The sequence below is a fragment of the Lissotriton vulgaris genome, chromosome 1_1, assembly GCF_964263255.1.
Source record: "Lissotriton vulgaris chromosome 1_1, aLisVul1.2, whole genome shotgun sequence".
Lineage (NCBI taxonomy): Eukaryota > Metazoa > Chordata > Amphibia > Caudata > Salamandridae > Lissotriton > Lissotriton vulgaris.
Window position 1 is genome coordinate 218721357 of NC_141685.1, and position 18990 is coordinate 218740346.

The 18990-nt window shown below is 42.8% G+C and overlaps 1 protein-coding gene across 1 annotated transcript in view; it reads left to right on the forward strand.

The window, feature by feature from the left end:
• The first annotated feature begins 9451 nt into the window (after window positions 1–9451).
• The window catches only part of LOC147740929 (uncharacterized), a 493251-nt gene continuing 483712 nt past the window's right edge, over window positions 9452–18990 (forward strand). Inside the window, exon 1 of the mRNA XM_086936080.1 lies at window positions 9452–9810. Coding sequence (XP_086792206.1) covers window positions 9746–9810 — 65 coding nt within the window. The 5' untranslated portion in view covers window positions 9452–9745. The remainder of the gene's footprint in view (window positions 9811–18990) is intronic.

Sequence of the window (18990 nt, forward strand, 5' to 3'; positions counted from 1 at the left end):
ATAATTGTAAACTAATTTTTAATTATTAAATAATTAATTGTTAATGTTTAATTAATTTGTATTAATAGGTGATTAATTGAAATAGTTATTGTTAATTAGTAATTTAAAAATATTAATTATTATATTAGATAACATTTTGTTTTTAATTAATTATTAATAGATATTCATTTTTAGATTTTTGAATAAAATATGAAATATTTACTTTCCCTAATGTTGTATTCTACGGAGTGGGAATAGTAATTTTAACCCCTACGCTATCCAACACTTTCCCTACTGTTGCACCCACTGGAGTGGGAATAGTAATTTTAACCCCTACGCTATCCAACGCTTTGCCTACTGTTGCACCCACTGGAGTGGGAATGGTAATTTTAACCCCTACGCTATCCAACGCTTTTTTCTACTGTTGCACAAGCTGGAGTGGGAATAGTAATTTTAACCCCTACGCTATCCAACGCTTTCCCTACTGTTCTCTCACTGGAGTGGGAATAGTAATTTTAACCCCTACGCTCTCCAACGCTTTCCCTACTGTTGCACCCACTGGAGTGGGAATAGTAATTTTTACCCCTACGCTATCCAACGCTTTCCCTATTGTTGCACCCACTGGAGTGGGAATAGTAATTTTAACCCCTACGCTACCCAACGCTTTTACTACTGTTGCACCCACTGGAGTGGGAATAGTAATTTTAACCCCTACGCTATCCAACGCTTTCCCTACTGTTCCACCCACTGGAGTGGGAATAGTAATTTTAACCCCTATGCTATCCAACGCTTTCCCTACTGTTGCACCCACTGGAGTGGGAATAGTAATTTTAACCCCTACGCTATCCAACGCTTTCCGTACTGTTGCACCCACTGGAGTGGGAATAGTAATTTTAACCCCTACGCTATCCAACACTTTCCCTACTGTTGCACTCACTGGAGTGGGAATAGTAATTTTAACCCCTACGCTTTCCAACGCTTTCCCTTCTGTTGCACCCACTGGAGTGGGAATAGTAATTTTTACCCCTACGCAATCCAAGGCTTTACCTACTGTTGCACCCATTGGAGTGGGAATAGTAATTTTAACCCCTACGCTATCCAACGCTTACCCTATGCTTGCACTCTTTGGAGTGGGAATAGTAATTTTTACACTTTTGTTATTGTACGTTAATGATATTGGCTATTTTTTATTATATTTCGTTACTATGTATATATGTTGTAAGAAATATGAATTCATTTTTTTTCACATTCATTAATTATTTAAATATTATAAGTTAATTTAAGTGTTTTAAAGTATATTTTAGTAATTAATTTTTAATATTGATTTAATTTAACATTGTTTTTAGTAAAGTCGATATTCTTTATAACTATATTTTTGTAAACGATATTTTTAACTCGAAATTTTTGTAGTTACCTGTTTGTAGATAGAAACTCGATATTTTTTCAGTCGATATTTTGTCAACGATATTCTTGATGGTCGATATTCTGTCTCTCGATATTATTTCAGTGATCCGATTCCAATACATATTTCTTGCCTTGTCCCCCAGATGGACGACCGCCAATAACACAGGGAGACATTGACAGTTTCGAGGACCCACACGTCAACGGTGAGTTGGAACGTAATTGAATAGCATCTTGCATTGGCATGGATGTCTGGGTCACATGATCACCATTGCATCATGAAGTATGCATTTGTTTCACATCTAGCTTGCCTACAGTGTGATGATGTATTGTGGTTCTCAGCAGTGTGGACTATTCGGTAAATGACTCTGTACAAATGCATTGGTCTCACTGTTGTGACTTGGCACATCCCCAGTCAGTGACACACATTGAAAGTGAGGTGCATATCATCAAGGCCATTTTGCAAAGTAAACTTAAGTGTCATCACATGCTGTGTTGTTAATCCAGCCTAGCATCATTATCTAGGCAGCGTTAATACATTCCATGTGGATTAACGCTTACTTGTCAGAGAGGCACAGTGTCATGCTGTGTTGAGTGTGAACGGGGCGTGCTTTGCGGGTTGTATTTTGCGTGCCAGGGCAACACCCATTGTATCAGAACCTGCCCCTGATGTTCAAGTGCGTCATTCATAGTTGGCAGCACATGACTTCCCAAGAGTTACGTCCAGGTTGTATTCTGGCCATATGAACAGGGTTGCATTTTGCTCATCAGGTTTGTTTTGTACATGTGATCTGCTTTGTGCAGCACACATGAGATTAGAGAGTTGGCATGGTGTGTAGAATTACAGCAAGGTGGCCCTTCCAGTACAGACATTGACCTACTTCATTTTCCAACGATGTATCTTTCATGTGTGCTGCACAACGCTGCACACATGATAGTTACATAATGCCATTTTGTGAGGAGTAAGTCCTCCCTACACATGCACAAACATCCCTGCTGGCAGACACTGTTGCATTCTGGTACATGATTGCATGTGTTTCCACAGTCATGAATAACTGCAAACATGTACTGTGAGACACAGATGCCTGCACATGGACACTGTACCTATCATGCAGCCCAGTGTCACTGGTGAGGATGAGGGTAGTGCTACACATGGAGGAGTAATGCTTTCCTCATTCCATTGCTTGTACATTTCATCCTCTGCACATGTATGTTATGTCAAAAACGTTTGGCACAGTCACCAAACTTTCTTAGTGACAGTGCATGTACCATGTCCAGGTCACTTGCCGACTTCAAATAGTTAAGTTGCAGTGTATGTTCCCATGTTTAAGTAAACTTGTATTACAGATGTGTATGGAGGAAATTTACATTGGCCAAGGTACTCAAATTTGCCTTTGTGTATGTTTTACAGACAACATGACGCCTGGGCAAATTCATGCCTTCCAGATGTGGAGGGACCGTTACTGGCATGTGAAGAAGGTTGCTAAGGGGTACCGCAACATGTCCAAGAGTTACCATGAGGAGCGTAGGAAGGGCAGATGGAAGGCGGTGCCTGAGTATGCCCTGGATGTCGCACAGCCCTCCCTCCAGACCATCAGGCATCAGTGGTGTGTCACAGCGGGTACAGGTTGTGCATTTACCTACAATGTCACCCCACCATAAGGCTCTGTCCCACCTGTGGTCTAGTTCACATTGCAGGACAAGAGGCTGCTCCAGGACATTGTTGTCTTGCTGGCCGAGCTTAGGCGTGAAGTGTCTGATGTCAACAGACGAGTTACGTACATACAAAAACACTTGGGACTGCTATGATCGGTGGACCTGTTGGCCACCATCCCACTCTTCTCCCGCCCACCAACGTTTGGAATAGATTAAGATGTGGTGTTAGGTTAGTTATGTATTAGTTAGGTATTATAGTTTTAGAGTAGATTTTAGTCAGTGTTAGCTTGTTAGGTAGGTATTAGTATTCAATGAATCATTCATATTTGGGCATAAGTTTCCGTTTCCTTTGGGTGGGGGGTTGATGTGTTTTTTCTTTGCAAAATAAATTATTGTTTTAAAAAAAAATTAAAACATATCTTTGTGTAGATTCCATGTTAAGTTAGTTTATGTATAGCTTAGGTGTCTATGTCCTGTCTCGTGGTGTGCCTGGAGGGTGGAAGGAAGGGTAATGTCTCTGAAGAGCTGTTGCATGGTTAGGATTAGTTAGGGTAGATAGTTTAGACAGGTAAGATTGGTTGATAGTTATTTTAGTATTAGTCATAGTGATAAGTGGTACTTTAGTTAACTTGCATATTGAGACTGTTCTATTACAGTTTTTGATACTTTGGATATCGGCTTGCACTTATGTCAGGGATGAGGTAGTGGTGTGGGACATTCCATTGTATGCAACTTTTGCCACCACTGGACTATCCATTGGACTAGCTAAGTCTGCTCCAAGTTCAAGTTCAAAAGACCTTTATTCGAATTTCATAAAATTCATAAAAGTACCGAGTACAGCAAAAACACACATATACATGTAATACAAACAGTTATATAAATAACATTCCATAATAACAAAATAATTCATGCAGTGATTGAACAGTAGATTTCATTTCCTTATAAAATTTTTACAGTAGTATCATTGCGACTAGTTTCTGATTTCAGGGACTTTCCATTGTCTTGCGCGCACGTATGGCTAATCTTAAAAAAGTGCTAGTGCGAAAGGTCAGTTCATCAGTATCCAGGGTAAGCAGCAACATATACGATTCTTGGAGTGTGAGAGGTCTATGTTTTCTAAAATATGGGGTTAAAAGCCATTTAATAAATCTCACATAAAATGTACTGAAAAATAGAAAGTGCAGGTCATCTTGAGTGCTTATACCATCACAAGGGCATGGAGTAAGGTCTGTACTATGTCGGTACCCCATAGGAAAAGACAGCAAACATTTCACAGTTCCTGCCCTTAAACGAAACAATAGAGATCGCTCCCAGTTTGACATAGGGAGGGAAAGGTAGGGCGGCAGAATTTGCATACAAAGACCATTTCCTATGTATTTCTTGACCCTTGATTTCTGAGATTCTCTTCCTATGCGCCCATTGCGATAAAGTGCATAAAGTGCTTTTTGTAACTCAAATTTATCCTTTGGTTCAATTGCCGTTGGGTCAGTGAACAAAATGCCTCTGCCAATTTCATTAAGTGATTCAAGAACTTATTTAAACCAAGGAATCTGCATACCATATTCACAATTTAGGCAGTCCTTGATGATATTTTGTGTAAGGACAGCAGCATCATTCCTCCAGATTCTAATCCAGAAGAGAGCTGGTCTTGCTTTGATAAAATCAGTTATATAGGGGAGGTTAAGTTCATTATGACAAATAAAATCAGAAGAGGAAATCGGTGCACCCAGCACTTTTCTACAGAAACGATTTTCCTCTCTTTGGATACAGATGCTACTATCCGATCCCCAAACTTCAGCTCCATACGTAGCGACAGGTGAACACTGTAATTTAAAAATCTTTACAATAGCCTTTGTGGCACCAATTTTCTTTGGCCGGGGGAGACTCAGAACAGAATTGTTGGCTTTCGAGAACTTGCTCGTGGCGTGGGCCAAATGCCCACTCCACGAGCTGTTCGCAGCGAAAACCAACCCCAAATAAGAAAACTTATGAACAGATTCTAGTTTGTCCGTACCAATTCGAATTGTACTGAGTTTCCTTTTGCCCGGCCCACAGGACATAATAAAAGACTTTTTAAAATGTACTTTCAGGTCCAGTCCCTCCATAAAATTTACAAAACTATGTACAAGCAGACGTAGTGCATTAGGTGTGCGTGCCATAATGACAGCATCGTCTGCATATAAAAGCACAGGTGGGGTATTGCCTAAAATTGTTGGGACATCAGGGGTGGCTTTTTTTAAACAGTTAGACAGGCCATTGATATAAATGATAAACAACAGGGGTGCTAAAACGCACCCCTGTCTCACCCCCCTCGCTATCTCAATAGCTCCCGAGACCTCTCCACCCATCCCGATACGTACCCGTGCTTTCAGGTCAGTATGGAGATAGGCTAAAAATCTAACGAGAGTGTCATCAAGGCCATTGGACAGGAGGATTGACCAGAGCTTAGATCTGTTCACAAGATCAAATGCGGATGAGAGATCCATAAAAGCTAGGTAGGCAGGGGATGAGCGGGCAATGCAATATTTATCGATTATCAATTTCAGATTTAAACATTGCTCCACTGTTCCTACCCCACTCCTGAACCCCATCTGACAGGGATCTAAAAAGTCAGTATCAGCCGCCCATTCCAATACCCTATTATAAATTATACGTCCTAGTATTTTAAACGTATTGTCCAGAAGGGAAATGGGACGATAATTTGCTGGATCTGATCTGTCTCCCTTTTTGTAAATAGGAACGATGATACTAGTAGCCCAGGTGGCAGGCATGGCTACTTTTGGGAGACTATTAAAGATGTTAAGGAGTATTGGTGACCATAGCTCGACATTGTATTTGATAATATCGATAGGAAGACCGTCTGGTCCGGGTGCCTTGTTGCCTAAGCTCTCTTTTATGGCTTTCCTAACTTCTTGATCTAAAATCTGTAAACCCTCCGATTGACCTGTATTAGGGAGAGATTGCTCATCAGAGGGGGCAGCATAAATTTAAGAAAAATGGGTCTCCCAGGCTGCACTTGTTATATTGCAGCTAATTTGTGTAAGCTCTTTGCCCATTTCCCTCGTTCTCCTGACAGCCGACCAAAATGGGCCGCTGCCACCCAGGTTGGCGCTAATAACCAGCTTTTCCCAATGTTCGGAGAGCAAGTTTGCCTTCCTTTCCGATATCTTATCTTTGTAGTTTTTCCTGGCGGCTCGAACTGCATCTTTGCACCTAGGTTTAGCTGAGAGTACCTTTCTTAATTCTCTGTTGGCCAGTGAGCAAGATGAGTCAAACCACCGTGGCTCTTTGCATTCATTAGGAAGTGGGACTGACAGGAGGGTTTTAATATTTGAGCATAAAGCTTCAAAGTCTACAATCAATTTTTCGTTATTTGTACTTGGGGACGAACAAGATTTCAACAAATCAGGATATGTCTCCTGAACAGTATCTATGATGGTCCCACAATCAATTCCCCTCCATTTTAAGCGAAGGCCATCAATTGAGGGTGTAATGTCCCTTGCCCCATTTAGATTCATAAAAATTGGACTGGGTACAAAATTAAAAGTAACTAACAATGGATTGTGATCGCTGAAAGACGTTTGCACCACAGAAGTTTTAGTTATACAATCTGTTAGCGGTGGTGATGCAAATATGTAATCGATAATGGAACCGCTATCCCTGCCATTGAACGTGGGGGCATAAGGGAAATTCATATCATACCCAACACTCATTGCATCAGCAAGATCAAAGTCGGATAGTATTCTAATCAGTTCCAATCCCCTGCGGTCATCAAAATAAACAGAGTTGGTAGATCCATAGTTCTCTATAAGTTTCACGTTAAAATCACCCCCTATCAGAATGCCAGTCTTTGTATCTACTGATAAAGAACAATCAATCATATTTAGAACCTTAGATAATGCAACAAAGTTTTTGTTCGGTACACCATAAAAATCATTGTTGTAAAAATTAATTAAATAAATCGTGGTCTTTGATTTTAGTTTATATTCAAGAATTTGAATATTGGGATTAGCAAGGTTATCTATCTTCAGATCTCTGATTATACCACCAGCCAGGATTCTGATCCCCATAAAAAGACCACCCACTGCTCGACCAAAACTAGGTTTTGCTGACGTCAGGCTAAAGCAGTGGTAGCCTTCAATGTACAAATTATCAACAGCCCAAGTTTCTTGAAACATAATTATGTCCGCATCATTAATTAGTTCAATCCATGCAGGGTCCGAGAGCTTGGATTCTAATCCTGCAACGTTCCAGCTTAGTATTGATAAACCATGTTTGGTTCCATGTTTAACAAGTCTGTTCCCAGTATTCCCATTATCGTGGTGAAGTAGTTCATTGGGAGTGGGCAGAATACTGTCAGACGATATAGTTTCTGTAGAACCAATCTGGTCCTGGTACAATACAGCTGGAGTTGTGAGATCCTCTGAGTTACAAGCTTTCACATCGCTGCACATTACATTATTGGCCGATATACACAGTCAATCCTGTTCATCTAGTGTAGATAAATAATCAAACCGATTGTAAGTGGGAATGTTGTACATTGACCTAGCTTCAGTCATCGGTGTAAACTGGAACGATTAGAGACTGGGTAAGGCCTATCTCTGTAATTATTCTGATGCATGATTGAAGCTTGAAAGTAATGCGGAGGATTGGGAGTTGGAATTGGCATTGGAGGTTGAGGATGCCAATTACGGCTGTTAATGTGGATGGCGTTGGGATTATGATTCTGAATAAAAAGTGGTGATTTGATCCTTGCTCCAAAGTTCAGAGTCTAAGTCTGCTCATGACATGTAAGTTAGCAGGATGTTTGGGTTCAGGATCCCTTAGATGTGAACACACTGAAGTTGCATTGGTGACAGGGTGTCAATTTTGATTGATGCCATAGTCTAGGGACAGTCATCAGTGAGGTTCTACATCTTCTGTGTGACTCACAGATTTGGACTGGAATCCCCAGTCTGGCCCTGGCTGCTATTATTAATACCATTATTCATATAATAATAAATGGGTTCATAGCTGACACTGTAAAACTGCAAGTCATAGATTTAAAAGTAGGGTCACTTATTAACCAGCAGTCTTTGTTTTACTAACATTAGAAGGATAAGAGTTTGAGCTACAAGTTACATTATGGTTCTCGCCCACATTAAAGCCCGTCATTCAACGCTACTAAGGGCTGCAAAGGCCACCACCTTCGACCCAACCCAGGCCATCACGGAATTAACTGGACACATTTTTTGTGATGCATCCCAGCCATGAGTGAGCTCCTGTAAGTTGAGGAAGTACCCTTTTGTATGAAATGTGTTTGCTGGCTTTACACAAGGGTGGTGCATTTAAAAATATCTTGAGGTGTTAAATCATCCGCTAAAGAGATCTTTGTGTGCCTAGTGATTTTTAGAGCATAATAATATTGGCATGATGAGTCTAGTGGTTCATGTACTTGGTGAAGAGGACTGTTTTGTTTAGTGACAGTTTTCACTCATCATAGAGTGGCATAGTCAGTTAAGGTGCCTCTCGCAAAGCACAATGTGCAACATACCTATCACAGATTTGTATTTATTTCTAGATAGGTTAGTGGGTTTTGTCATAGAGAAACGTTTGGTTACTATCAGTTCATGAGTTACAATCCCTATAATATAACACAGTGAGCTATAAACCCCTGCATGCAAACTGCAAGATGCTAGTTTAGAAAGTGATTTTTTTCCTCAATATTTCCTCATTCTAAGGTACTAAATACCGTTCCTTTGGGTAGTGATACGTTCTTATTAGTTTACACAACCCCAACCACTTTGCTACGTTCTGAAACCTGAGTTTGTCTTTTTCCACACCAAGCAGTCGTAGTATACAACGCCTACCAGTACGGACTATGTGACTACAACACCCCGTATCTCTTATTTTCTTATGCAACATTTTCTATGCATTGATTTACACATGCATCAATCATTGTCTCAGCATAATACATGTATAGATCAAGTAATGTGCTCCGACACCCCATTTGGGACGAGTAGCACCATAAAAGAAATTAAAGAATAAATGTGAGAAGGGGCTATGACGATATGATAGCACCCTTGGAGCTTGGTGATGTGGGAATCCTTCCAGACGTAGGTCATGGAGGGGTTACGGGGGATGAGGGGGGCGCCAACAAACATTTTCGCACCAGGTGCCACCAATACCCTGAATCCTCGAAACAACATAACCGACTCTCAAGGTTGCATAGTGTTGAGGTGCGCCCTAGACGAGAAAGGGAGGGTATTTCCATCATTTGTGAGCGGAATGTCACTCGGCAGGAACCGCCATCACTTTACCAGAAGCCGCGTGAATATGGTCTGCGTCACCGAGCCCTTCAGTCCTACAACTCGCGCTCAACAATAACGTAAAGCGGTGACGGGAGTGCGCAAGAAGAGAGGCCGGTGGACGCAAAACACTGACAACACAAGAGAAGTGACAGAGAAAGGAGTCGCGTGGCGTGGAGGAGACGGACTGTCAACGAAACGCGAGGAAGGAAGATAACATGCAAACACACACTGCCTAGAGAAACACAACCCAACACAGACAGAAGCTAGAGAACACGCGCACACACGGGCAGATGGAGAGAAATACATGAGAACCAGAGGCACACACGTGCACACGTCTGTAAGCGCAGAGGCTCGTGAGGAAACCCCAAAGGAAGGAGAAGCGCGCGCCCTGGGGTTACTTGAAAGAAGCACACACCGCTATGGACGTGGTCAGGCCGTCACCTTCAGGAAGGGCCCTCTGGATCCTGGTGCTGGCCGGACTGTGGTAAGTGTGACCTCCAAGTGACCTTTCTCTGCTGCTCCCCGAGTGGCAGCGCCTGGGAGGGAGTTTACATCAGGGGGTGCTGAGGGTGCATGTCCTGTCTCCCTCTTGTGAACAAGAGGAGAGCAAAGAACTGAACGCACGAAGAGAGCCGAGCCAGAGCCGACCCACGAGGGGTTCCTGACCCTAAGAGACACGAGCAGAACAACAGGTGTTCCTGACCCAACCAGGCATCAATAGACCGCTCAATTTAAACGAGCATAGATGGCATTTTAAGATATTAAACGACATCTTAACATTTGAAAATGTTCCCTGTTTCTGTGCAGAGATACCTCTGGGCTGATATGCTCATAAGAGCACCCAAAGTAGCCAGTTAAGGGCAATTGGTTACACAAAGCTGTGAGGGCATAATTTGGGCTCGGGTGGAAGCAGAGAGGTCAGCATCTCCCGGGCACTTCTGCAGATCATTTTCTCCCATCAATCATGGACATCAGTACCATCAAATCTTCAGAACCAGAGATCTTCAAATGGCTCCCTGTCAACATCAGGCAAACCTTCCCTCAAGCCATAGTCACCAGTCAGCAAAACACTCTACGTAGGAATGACCACGCACCTCCTGAGGAGGCTACAGACCATATAGAATTTCAGCAACGAGAATCATCCTAGACCTCTCCTAACAGACCCACACCACCCCCACCTCAAGGAGCTCCACTAGCTCCACATTCAGAAGAGATGCCAATTTAAGGTGCTGATCCGCACCTACAAGGCCCTTCACAATCAAGGACCAGCATACATCAACCACCGCCTGAACTACCACCAGCCCTCCAGACACCTGCACTCCACTTCCCTCTCCCTCGCACACACCCCATCATCCGCCAAAGACACAGTGGAGGATGCTCAATCTTCTACCTGGTGACACAGTCTTGAAAAGACCTCCCTCTTCACCCATTTGCATGCACCATCTCTTCTGGAAATCAGGACAGGACTCAAGACCTTGTTGTTCAACCAACCCCCTTAGCAGCTGTATTCTGAGCTCCTGAATACCCTCATGAGTGATAAGCTGGTCTCCATACAACCCATTTGATTGAAGGTGTTTATTCTGTCCTTCTGCATGAACTTCTTTTCTTTTCCTCTACTTCACAATCCCGCCTAACAATGATGAGCGCAACTGTGATCATGTGAGGGCTGCCCTGGTGCTAATAGCTCTGCAGGAAGGTATGCTTGTTGACATAGCCACGGTTTTAGAGTTTTGTTAAATCACTAATGAATGGGTTTGGCTTTCAATGATATGTGAGGTTATTCCACAACCATGAGGCTTGGAGTGAGAACGCTTTCCCAGCTTTCCGTTCAAGATTATTTCGGAGGATTTATAAAACTAGTGCTTCTTTAGATCAAATAATTCGTTTTTCCATAAGATTGACTGGTCGGTATTCGTAACAGCCCTGTGGGGTATGTTAAAAGCCTCTCATTGTTTTATAGGGAGCCAGGGTAGATCCTTAAGTGTGGGAGAAAATGAGCAGTGTTTCTTTTTTTTGTACACTTTGCACCCTTCCTGCGGCTTTATCCAGGAGACCCATGTACAAAGCATTGCAATTGTCCAAGCAGGATAACATCATCACCTTGACTATTGATTTCTGTGTCTTTTTCGGTACCATGGGGAGCACTTTCAGCAGGTAGTCTCAGATGTATGAAGCATGAGGCAGAGATAAAATGTACTTGTTTTTTCTTTCTCAAATCAGTATGTAACATAATGTAATGTGGATTTGTAGAGCACTGGTACTCATCTATGAGGGTATCCCAGAGGTGAGAAGGTGGGTGCAGTCATGTAATGAGGCTGGGTCTGCATAAAGGCAGCCTCAATGTTCCTGCTAGAAGACTCAATGAACAGCAAAGCCTTCAGCTTCCTGAGTATTGCAAGAAGTGAGAAGGAAGGCCTGATGTGCTGTGGGAGGTCGTTCCAGGATTTGGCAGCTTGATAGGAGAGCGATCAACCTCTTCTTCCACTTCTGTGGCTGCAGAGTCTGTCTGTGAGTGATGCTGAGCGAAGTTGTCTGGTGGGTTGGTAGAAGTTAAGCCAGTAAATCAGGTAGTCAGGCCCTGTATTGTGTAGAGACTTTGGGCATATTCACAAGCCCATATTGCCTCCACAGCGTCACTTCTTTTGACTTTGTGGAGGTGATAGGGGCTTTGCCTTATTTATAAGGCAGCGTTAAGCCATTTAACATGGCTTAACGCTGCCTTGTAAATAAGGCACCCTTTCACGCTATGCTTAGGGCAATGAGTGTTGCGGTGGGCGTTCCACTGCAACACCTATTGATTTTGACACTGCCCTATATTTAAGAAGCTGGCGTAAATATGGGGCAGTGGCAAAATTAAGACCAAAAAAAAGTGGTCTTACCCTGGCAAAAGGAGTAGAAATGCTTTATTTTTCCTAGTTTACGCTGTTTCTATTTGTGCTGCGTTGTGAAGCACACATAGATACAGCAACCTGCCATAGATTGTTTATGGGCAGGAAGGTAAACATAAACAATCCTTAAAAAAAATGACAAGTCGCAACTTCTCTGTGTGCCGCATTCTGCAGCACACATAGAAGTTATAACACTCAATTTAAAGGTTGCTTATGTGAAGGAAGGATATACCTTCCTACACATAAACAATCCTTCCCCTCAACGCAGGCACAATTGCACTATTGTGCAAGAGTGTCTGCGTTGGCGCTATGCAGCTAAATTAGTGCCAGCACAGGGGCAAATGCAGGGCTGCACTGAATTCTTGTAAATATGGTGCAGCCATACATTTCAGAAGTGGTGAAGCGCTGCATTAAGCCAAGGAGGCTAATGCAGTGCTCCGCCACTTCCTTGTAAATATTCCCCCTTCGAATGTGTGTGTGAAAAGTTTGCGCTGTCAGCACTTCTGGATGGGGAGCTCTTTGAGGAATAGTGTGGGTTCAGCACGGAGGACAAGGACGAGTCTGGTTTGAATGGTTTAAAGCTGGTGAAGGAGATGGGTTGGGATGCCGGCATAGAGTACATTGTCGCAATCAAATCTGCTTGTGATGGTACATCTGGTGTACATTGGGAGTCACCACAAGATTTTGCATAACATGCAGTGGATGTGGAAGCATGAGGAGGTGACAGGGTTACCTGGGACGTCATGTGGAGGTTGGTGTCCAGAATGAGTCCTAGGTTCCTAGCATGATTGGTTGGTTGGGGTGGGTGTGAGTCCAAGATTCGTGCGTCACCAGGTGAAGTCCCAGGACAAATTCTTACTCCCAAAGATCAGTACTTCAGTTTTGTCAGTTTTGAGTTTAAGACAGTTTTTTTTCATCCAATTAGCCATGCTGGTCAGGCATTTTTTGAAGGGGGTCTTGTTGATTGTCCATGTCATCTGGGAGACAAAAAATTAACTGGGTGATGTCAGCGTAGTGGTGATGTTGATTCAGTGGGATCTGATGAAGTTTGCATCATGCACATGTTGAAGAGTGCGGGGATCGTAAGACTCTGCAGATGAGGTCCTTGGCTTCTGAAGTGAACGGCAACAGGCCGACTTGTTGTTTTCTTCCAGAGAGTAAGGAAGCTATATATTTGAGTGCTGGTTCTTATTATCCCAGTGTGTGCATTCGGAAGATGAGTGTGTGGTGGAAGATGGTGTAAAAAGCAGCGGAGAGGTCCAGGAGGATGAGGGCGGCAGACTGTCCTTGGTCGAGGAGAGTATGTATGTCATCTGTGGCAGAGATGAGGGCTGTTTTGGTGTTCTGGTTGTTTCCGAATCCTGATTGAGAGTCATCTAGGAGCTTGTGGCATTCTAGGTGTTCAGAGAGTTGTCTGTTGATGGTCTTCTCAATGACTTTGGCTGAAAAGGGGAGCCTGAGATGGGTCGGTAATTGCTATGTACTTTGTGGTCTGCTGTTGTTTTTTGTTTGAGGTGGTGGTGACTTTAGCGTGCTTCCAGCCATCTTTAGGAAGGGGTTGTTAATGGAAGTGATTGAAGTGGTCCCCTTCGCTCTTTCCAGATCGTAGATATGGTGGGGTGTGGGTCTGTGGGGGCCCCTGCATGGACTGTATTCATTATTGCTTCAGTATCCTCGATGGATAAACGGTTCCGTGTCATCAGCTAGTAGTCTTTGGTAGATGAAATTAGCAGGCTGGTAAGGTTGGTGGGAGTGGGTAGGGTTCACATAGTATCCATTTTGCTACCCTCTGGATACAGTCATGTTAGTTGTTAGCGGTCTCTACTTCATCTACTATTGATACTAGATGTGCGTGTCTTCTGTGTATCACATCAGCAACAACGCACAGCTCTGTATCAATTTGGCCAAAGGAGAATTATACGGATTGACTAAAGTTAGGCTTAATGTGAAGCTCTGTGGAACTCCACATTGCAAGGCATGTCATGGCAGAACTCTTCTTTAGAAGAGAAGGAGGACATTCTGACTGAATGATTATAGATAGTTAAATAGATGATAAACCACTTCAATACTTTATTCTTTGAATCAATATTAGGTGAGAGACAAATGCAGCTCAGATCTAACGCTTTGAATCACCTATAAACAGTGCATTTTCTTAGCATTAGGTGCAATCAATGTTACCTCTTTCAAACATTGACACATAAACCACAAGTAAAATTGGCACACACGTTCCCATTGTTCTGCTCGCACTGCAGAAAGATAACCTCACACTGCCTCGCGCCCAATCATTGACAACCGCCCAGAATGTGGGTTTCCCTAGAATCCTGGAAGTAATTCCGATTATGGTATGCATTACACAAGAGCCCTATGTTACATGCAAAAAACAACTGTAGAAACTCAACATCTGGAAAGAATACTATTATGAAATGCAAGCTAAGATAAAACGTGAAATCTTATCAAGGACTGCATTGCTGACATGGAATACCATATTAGTTCTTGCAGTCAATGTTGTGAAATCGATCAATGTTTTACCAATGGGGATAAGGACATGAACATAGAGCCGTTCGGGATCTGTTTAAAAGTCAGACCCAGCACACTTAATGTTCTCCATTTTAAATCTACAAATAATCAATTATGATATTAATTAATAATAGGTCAGAGTATCTGACATAGCACCTGCACTCAGATTACAGTACGGTAATGGCAAGAGCAACTGGTTGCAATCTGGTAGACACAATTTCACTTTCTTGTTCTACATTTAGTTAAAATTGCAAGGTATGTGGAAGTGAAAAAAAAAACAAATTTCAGATTTAATTCTTGTGTATGCTGTCCACAGACTAGTTATTAACAATAATAATGTACTTTATGGCAGTCTGTGGGCAATAATAGATCTTTCCTTGTCTTCCTTTCTGTTAGATCTGACAGCCTTAGGGTGGTCTTCCCCAACTTTTTGCCTGCCTCGCTCCATTGTTCTGATCTTTTTTTGCGGGTTTAGGACTATGGGCACTTTACCACTGCTAAACTTGCTAAATTGCTTGTGATCTCTCATGAAAACATGGTAGTATTGGTTCATCCCTAATTGGCATATTTAACTCCCTAGTCCCTTGCAAAGTTCACTACATATGCCCTGGGCCTGTAAATTAAATGTTACTCATGGGATTGCTACACTGATTATGCATTCCACATAAGTAGCCCCTTAACATTGTCTCAGGACTGCTAACACAGGGTCTGGGTGTGCAGTTTACTGCTACTTCGAAATGCCATTGAAGACGACTTTTCAAACCTTAAATTCTTCTTTTCTTACACATAAGTCACCCCTAAGATAGGCCCTAGACTAACCTAACGGCAGGGTGATGTGTGAGTAAAATGCAGGACATGTACTCTATGGTTTGCTTGTTCTTATAGTGACAAACAGCTACATTTATTTTTCACTACTATGAGGCCTGCTCCTCTCATAGGCTAACATTGTGAATTCCTTAATTCACTATTAAGTTGTAAATCGTGATTAGAAAGGAGTAGTTATTTCATGTTTATTAAGTTGGAATGGTATTGATAAATCCTCTTTACTGGTAAAGTTGGATTTTGCATTACTATTTTAGAAATACCGGTTTTATATTGTGGACATATCTCTGCTCTTACAGCTCTTTGTGAATTGTAGCCTGTCTTCAATACTTGTCCGGGGTGGGTGACAGCTACATTTTGTGCATCACCTCTAGACAGCCATAAACACATGAAGGCTAGGTGTGAATACCCACCTACATACATCTGCATTCTGATGACTCTTTTCGGGCAGGGAGGGAGGGAAGGATGGACACTTTTACTTCAATAGGTATGCTTGACCCCACAAAAAGGACTGATTACCCCTACTGAAGTTCTGGAGCCGGGGCTGATAAGAAAGGGCCTATGTGCACTTCAAAGATCTTTCCTTGAAATTTCCCCCACTTCAAAGGCACATTTGTATATAAGTACTGGGGTGCTGACCCTACCAAGACTATATACTTCTGAACTGGTGACCACTCTACTAAGATGAAGGGTTGTGGTGCTGTTAAGTGGGCTGTTATGCTGGTGGACCATAGATTTATGGAACTCTGCCTTGCTGTGCTCTTGCCATAATGAGCCGCCCTTCTGCCAGCTGTTCAACCGACTGGTTGAGGCATCACTTGAACCCAGAGTGACTCCAAGGGCTTGCTAGCTTGCCTCTTGTTTCCAGGTCTCATGGTTATCAAGGACTTGAAAAACCTTTTTCTGCACCTGAACTCTACAAGCTGCGAGTCTGCCCTGACAAGTGGTGTCATCCGAGTCCTGGAGCCTTTGAATTGAGGCCCTAAGGTGCTCGACAACCTGCACTCAGAAATCTGCATGGGATTTGGTGCCTCTATGCAGCAGTGTGGTTGGAACCAGCCACTCTAGCTGTTAGGTGCAGTGAGTTAATGCCTTGCCGCAGTTACATGGAAGACCTCTCCACACCGTTATCTATGCAATTGTGTAGCAACAATATAGACTGGATCAAATTCACTTGGGTTCAGCGGACCCAGAGAGTTCCCACCTGCCGTCTCGTGCTCCCTCATGGCTGGCCTAAACTCTCAACTTTGCCCTGGTATAGTTTGATTGACAACTCATTTAAGCACCTACTGTCTCTAAGCGCTCCTCTGACTTTTGGATTCTGTACAACTTTATACTTGAACATCTACTGAAAAGATTCTTATCATCTTGATCTTGCTTTATTTATAAACACTTTATTTTTCTAAATAATTGAGGTGTCTTTTTTTGGTGTCTTCACAGATTTACTGTTTAAGTGTTGCACACATTTATTTGCACATTGCCTCTTTAGTTAACCCTAATTGCTCTGTGCCGAGCTACCAGAGGGTGAGCACAGGATCATTTAGGTTGTATAGTTACTTACCCTGATTATGATTGTGGCTTCTGATTGGACAGGGTGCATACTTTACCAACAAGAAATCCATTTCTACCATTGGTGATCAGCGGTGAGGACAAGGCTCATGTTGTTGCAGCATACAGTAACTTGGTGCACACTACCCATCCACATTGTAGACCGTTTCAATTTTTTCTCTTCATGTTCCCTGCTTTGCTTTTTTGATCCGTCCTCTCCTTCATATATCTGGCTGGTTCTGCAACGGGAACCATTGAGTTTGAGATGGGCAAGCAACAACTTTATGTAGTAAACCAGTTCAAAAAAATCAGCAATAATGATGTGGTAGCTGCCTAAGGTGCCACCAACAAGGTGAAGTTTCAAAAGGCACTGAAGGTCTGTACAGAGGCTTGCTCCCACCCAAAAAAAAGAGGAGTTGGAGGAGCCTAGAAATGCCTCATCTGGGGAGCATTCTGCAGCAGTTGGAGGGGGCACCCCTGGTGAGGTAGCGTCTGCTGATGCCGTCCTGTTTCTCATTGCACATATCTCAGGGAGTGGGTCATTGTTAATTGTTTTTAAACAGCTTCCTTTTGATATTTTAAGGTTGTTTTAATGTTTCCATACTTACTTGTTCGTTGTTGTCTTCCTGCCCTGTGCTGCCACAGCTGCAGTGCAGTTTGTGCAGAGGGCAGTAAGGAGTTCTGAGCCTCACTCCCGCCCGGCTACTTCCGGGGTGGTGCGCACTCTAGTTTTGCTGCCACCACCTATTTATAAGCTATGTCAGAGCGGATGTGCAGCAGACAAAAGTAGGGTCTGCTGATGCTGTCCTATTTCTCATTTCAAGTATCTCGGGGAGTGGGTCATTCTTAATTGTTTTTAAACAGCTAGCTTTCCCCAGATCTCAGAGGTGCCTTGTAAGCCACTTGTCCTAAGCCTTGAGGAAAACAGTGCAAACAAACATAGGAAATCTTTTAGAGCAATACTTCTTAACACACACTCGCAGCAAAACAAGCATCACAAATGTGTGACCTCTTGTTGGATGACAGCCCGAATCTCTTATTTCTCACAGAAACATGGCTATCTGAGTCTTCAAATCCAATTATCGCTTGGCCATACCTAGGTGATATAAAATTATGAGCAAGGATCCGTTGAGGGGGAAGGTGGTGGTGTTGCCATCATTTTTAAACAAGAGCAAGACTACACCTCATTTCTGATAGATCCTATTGAGGGCACAGAAAACTTGGGCTTTCATTGCACCTTATCCCGTCAGCAACGTATTACTGCAATCCTACTGTATAGGCCTCTACGGGCGCTGGGCAATTTAATTACTTCGCTTAATGAAGCTATTACTCCTCTAGCCCTTAGATATAACCACCTCCTCCTTTTGGGAGACTTTAATATACATGTGGAGAAGTCAGTGGATCATTCTGTAACCACTTTGTTTGGAACTATGTTGGCCTGCAATTTGACCCCTTTTATTTTCTCTCCAGCACACAAGGGCCACACTCTTTTTTTTGTAAACTTCTTTTTATTAAACAAGTGTCAGCAGCAATATACATTTCAGCACAAACAACGGATAAAATACAAATGTTTCATCATCGAGCATTAACATTTTCAGATACCAATTTGGGCACAGTCAATATATTATACTCTGCACTGTTACCTCCCACCTACCTCCCCATCCCTTCCTAGTTATCAGGTGCTCCCCAATACCCCCTGCACATTCCCCACCCTTGCCAAACTTTCTCCCACTTTTTGGTGCAGCCTCTACTATCGTATGTCGCCTTTTCCGCAGCACATCACCAGTCCAAGGCTCTTTTCCATTCTGACACCTTTGGCGGTTGAACAGCCCCACAAGCCCCCACAGTATTTATCTTGGCTACCATTGCAGCCACCATTAGCCACATTC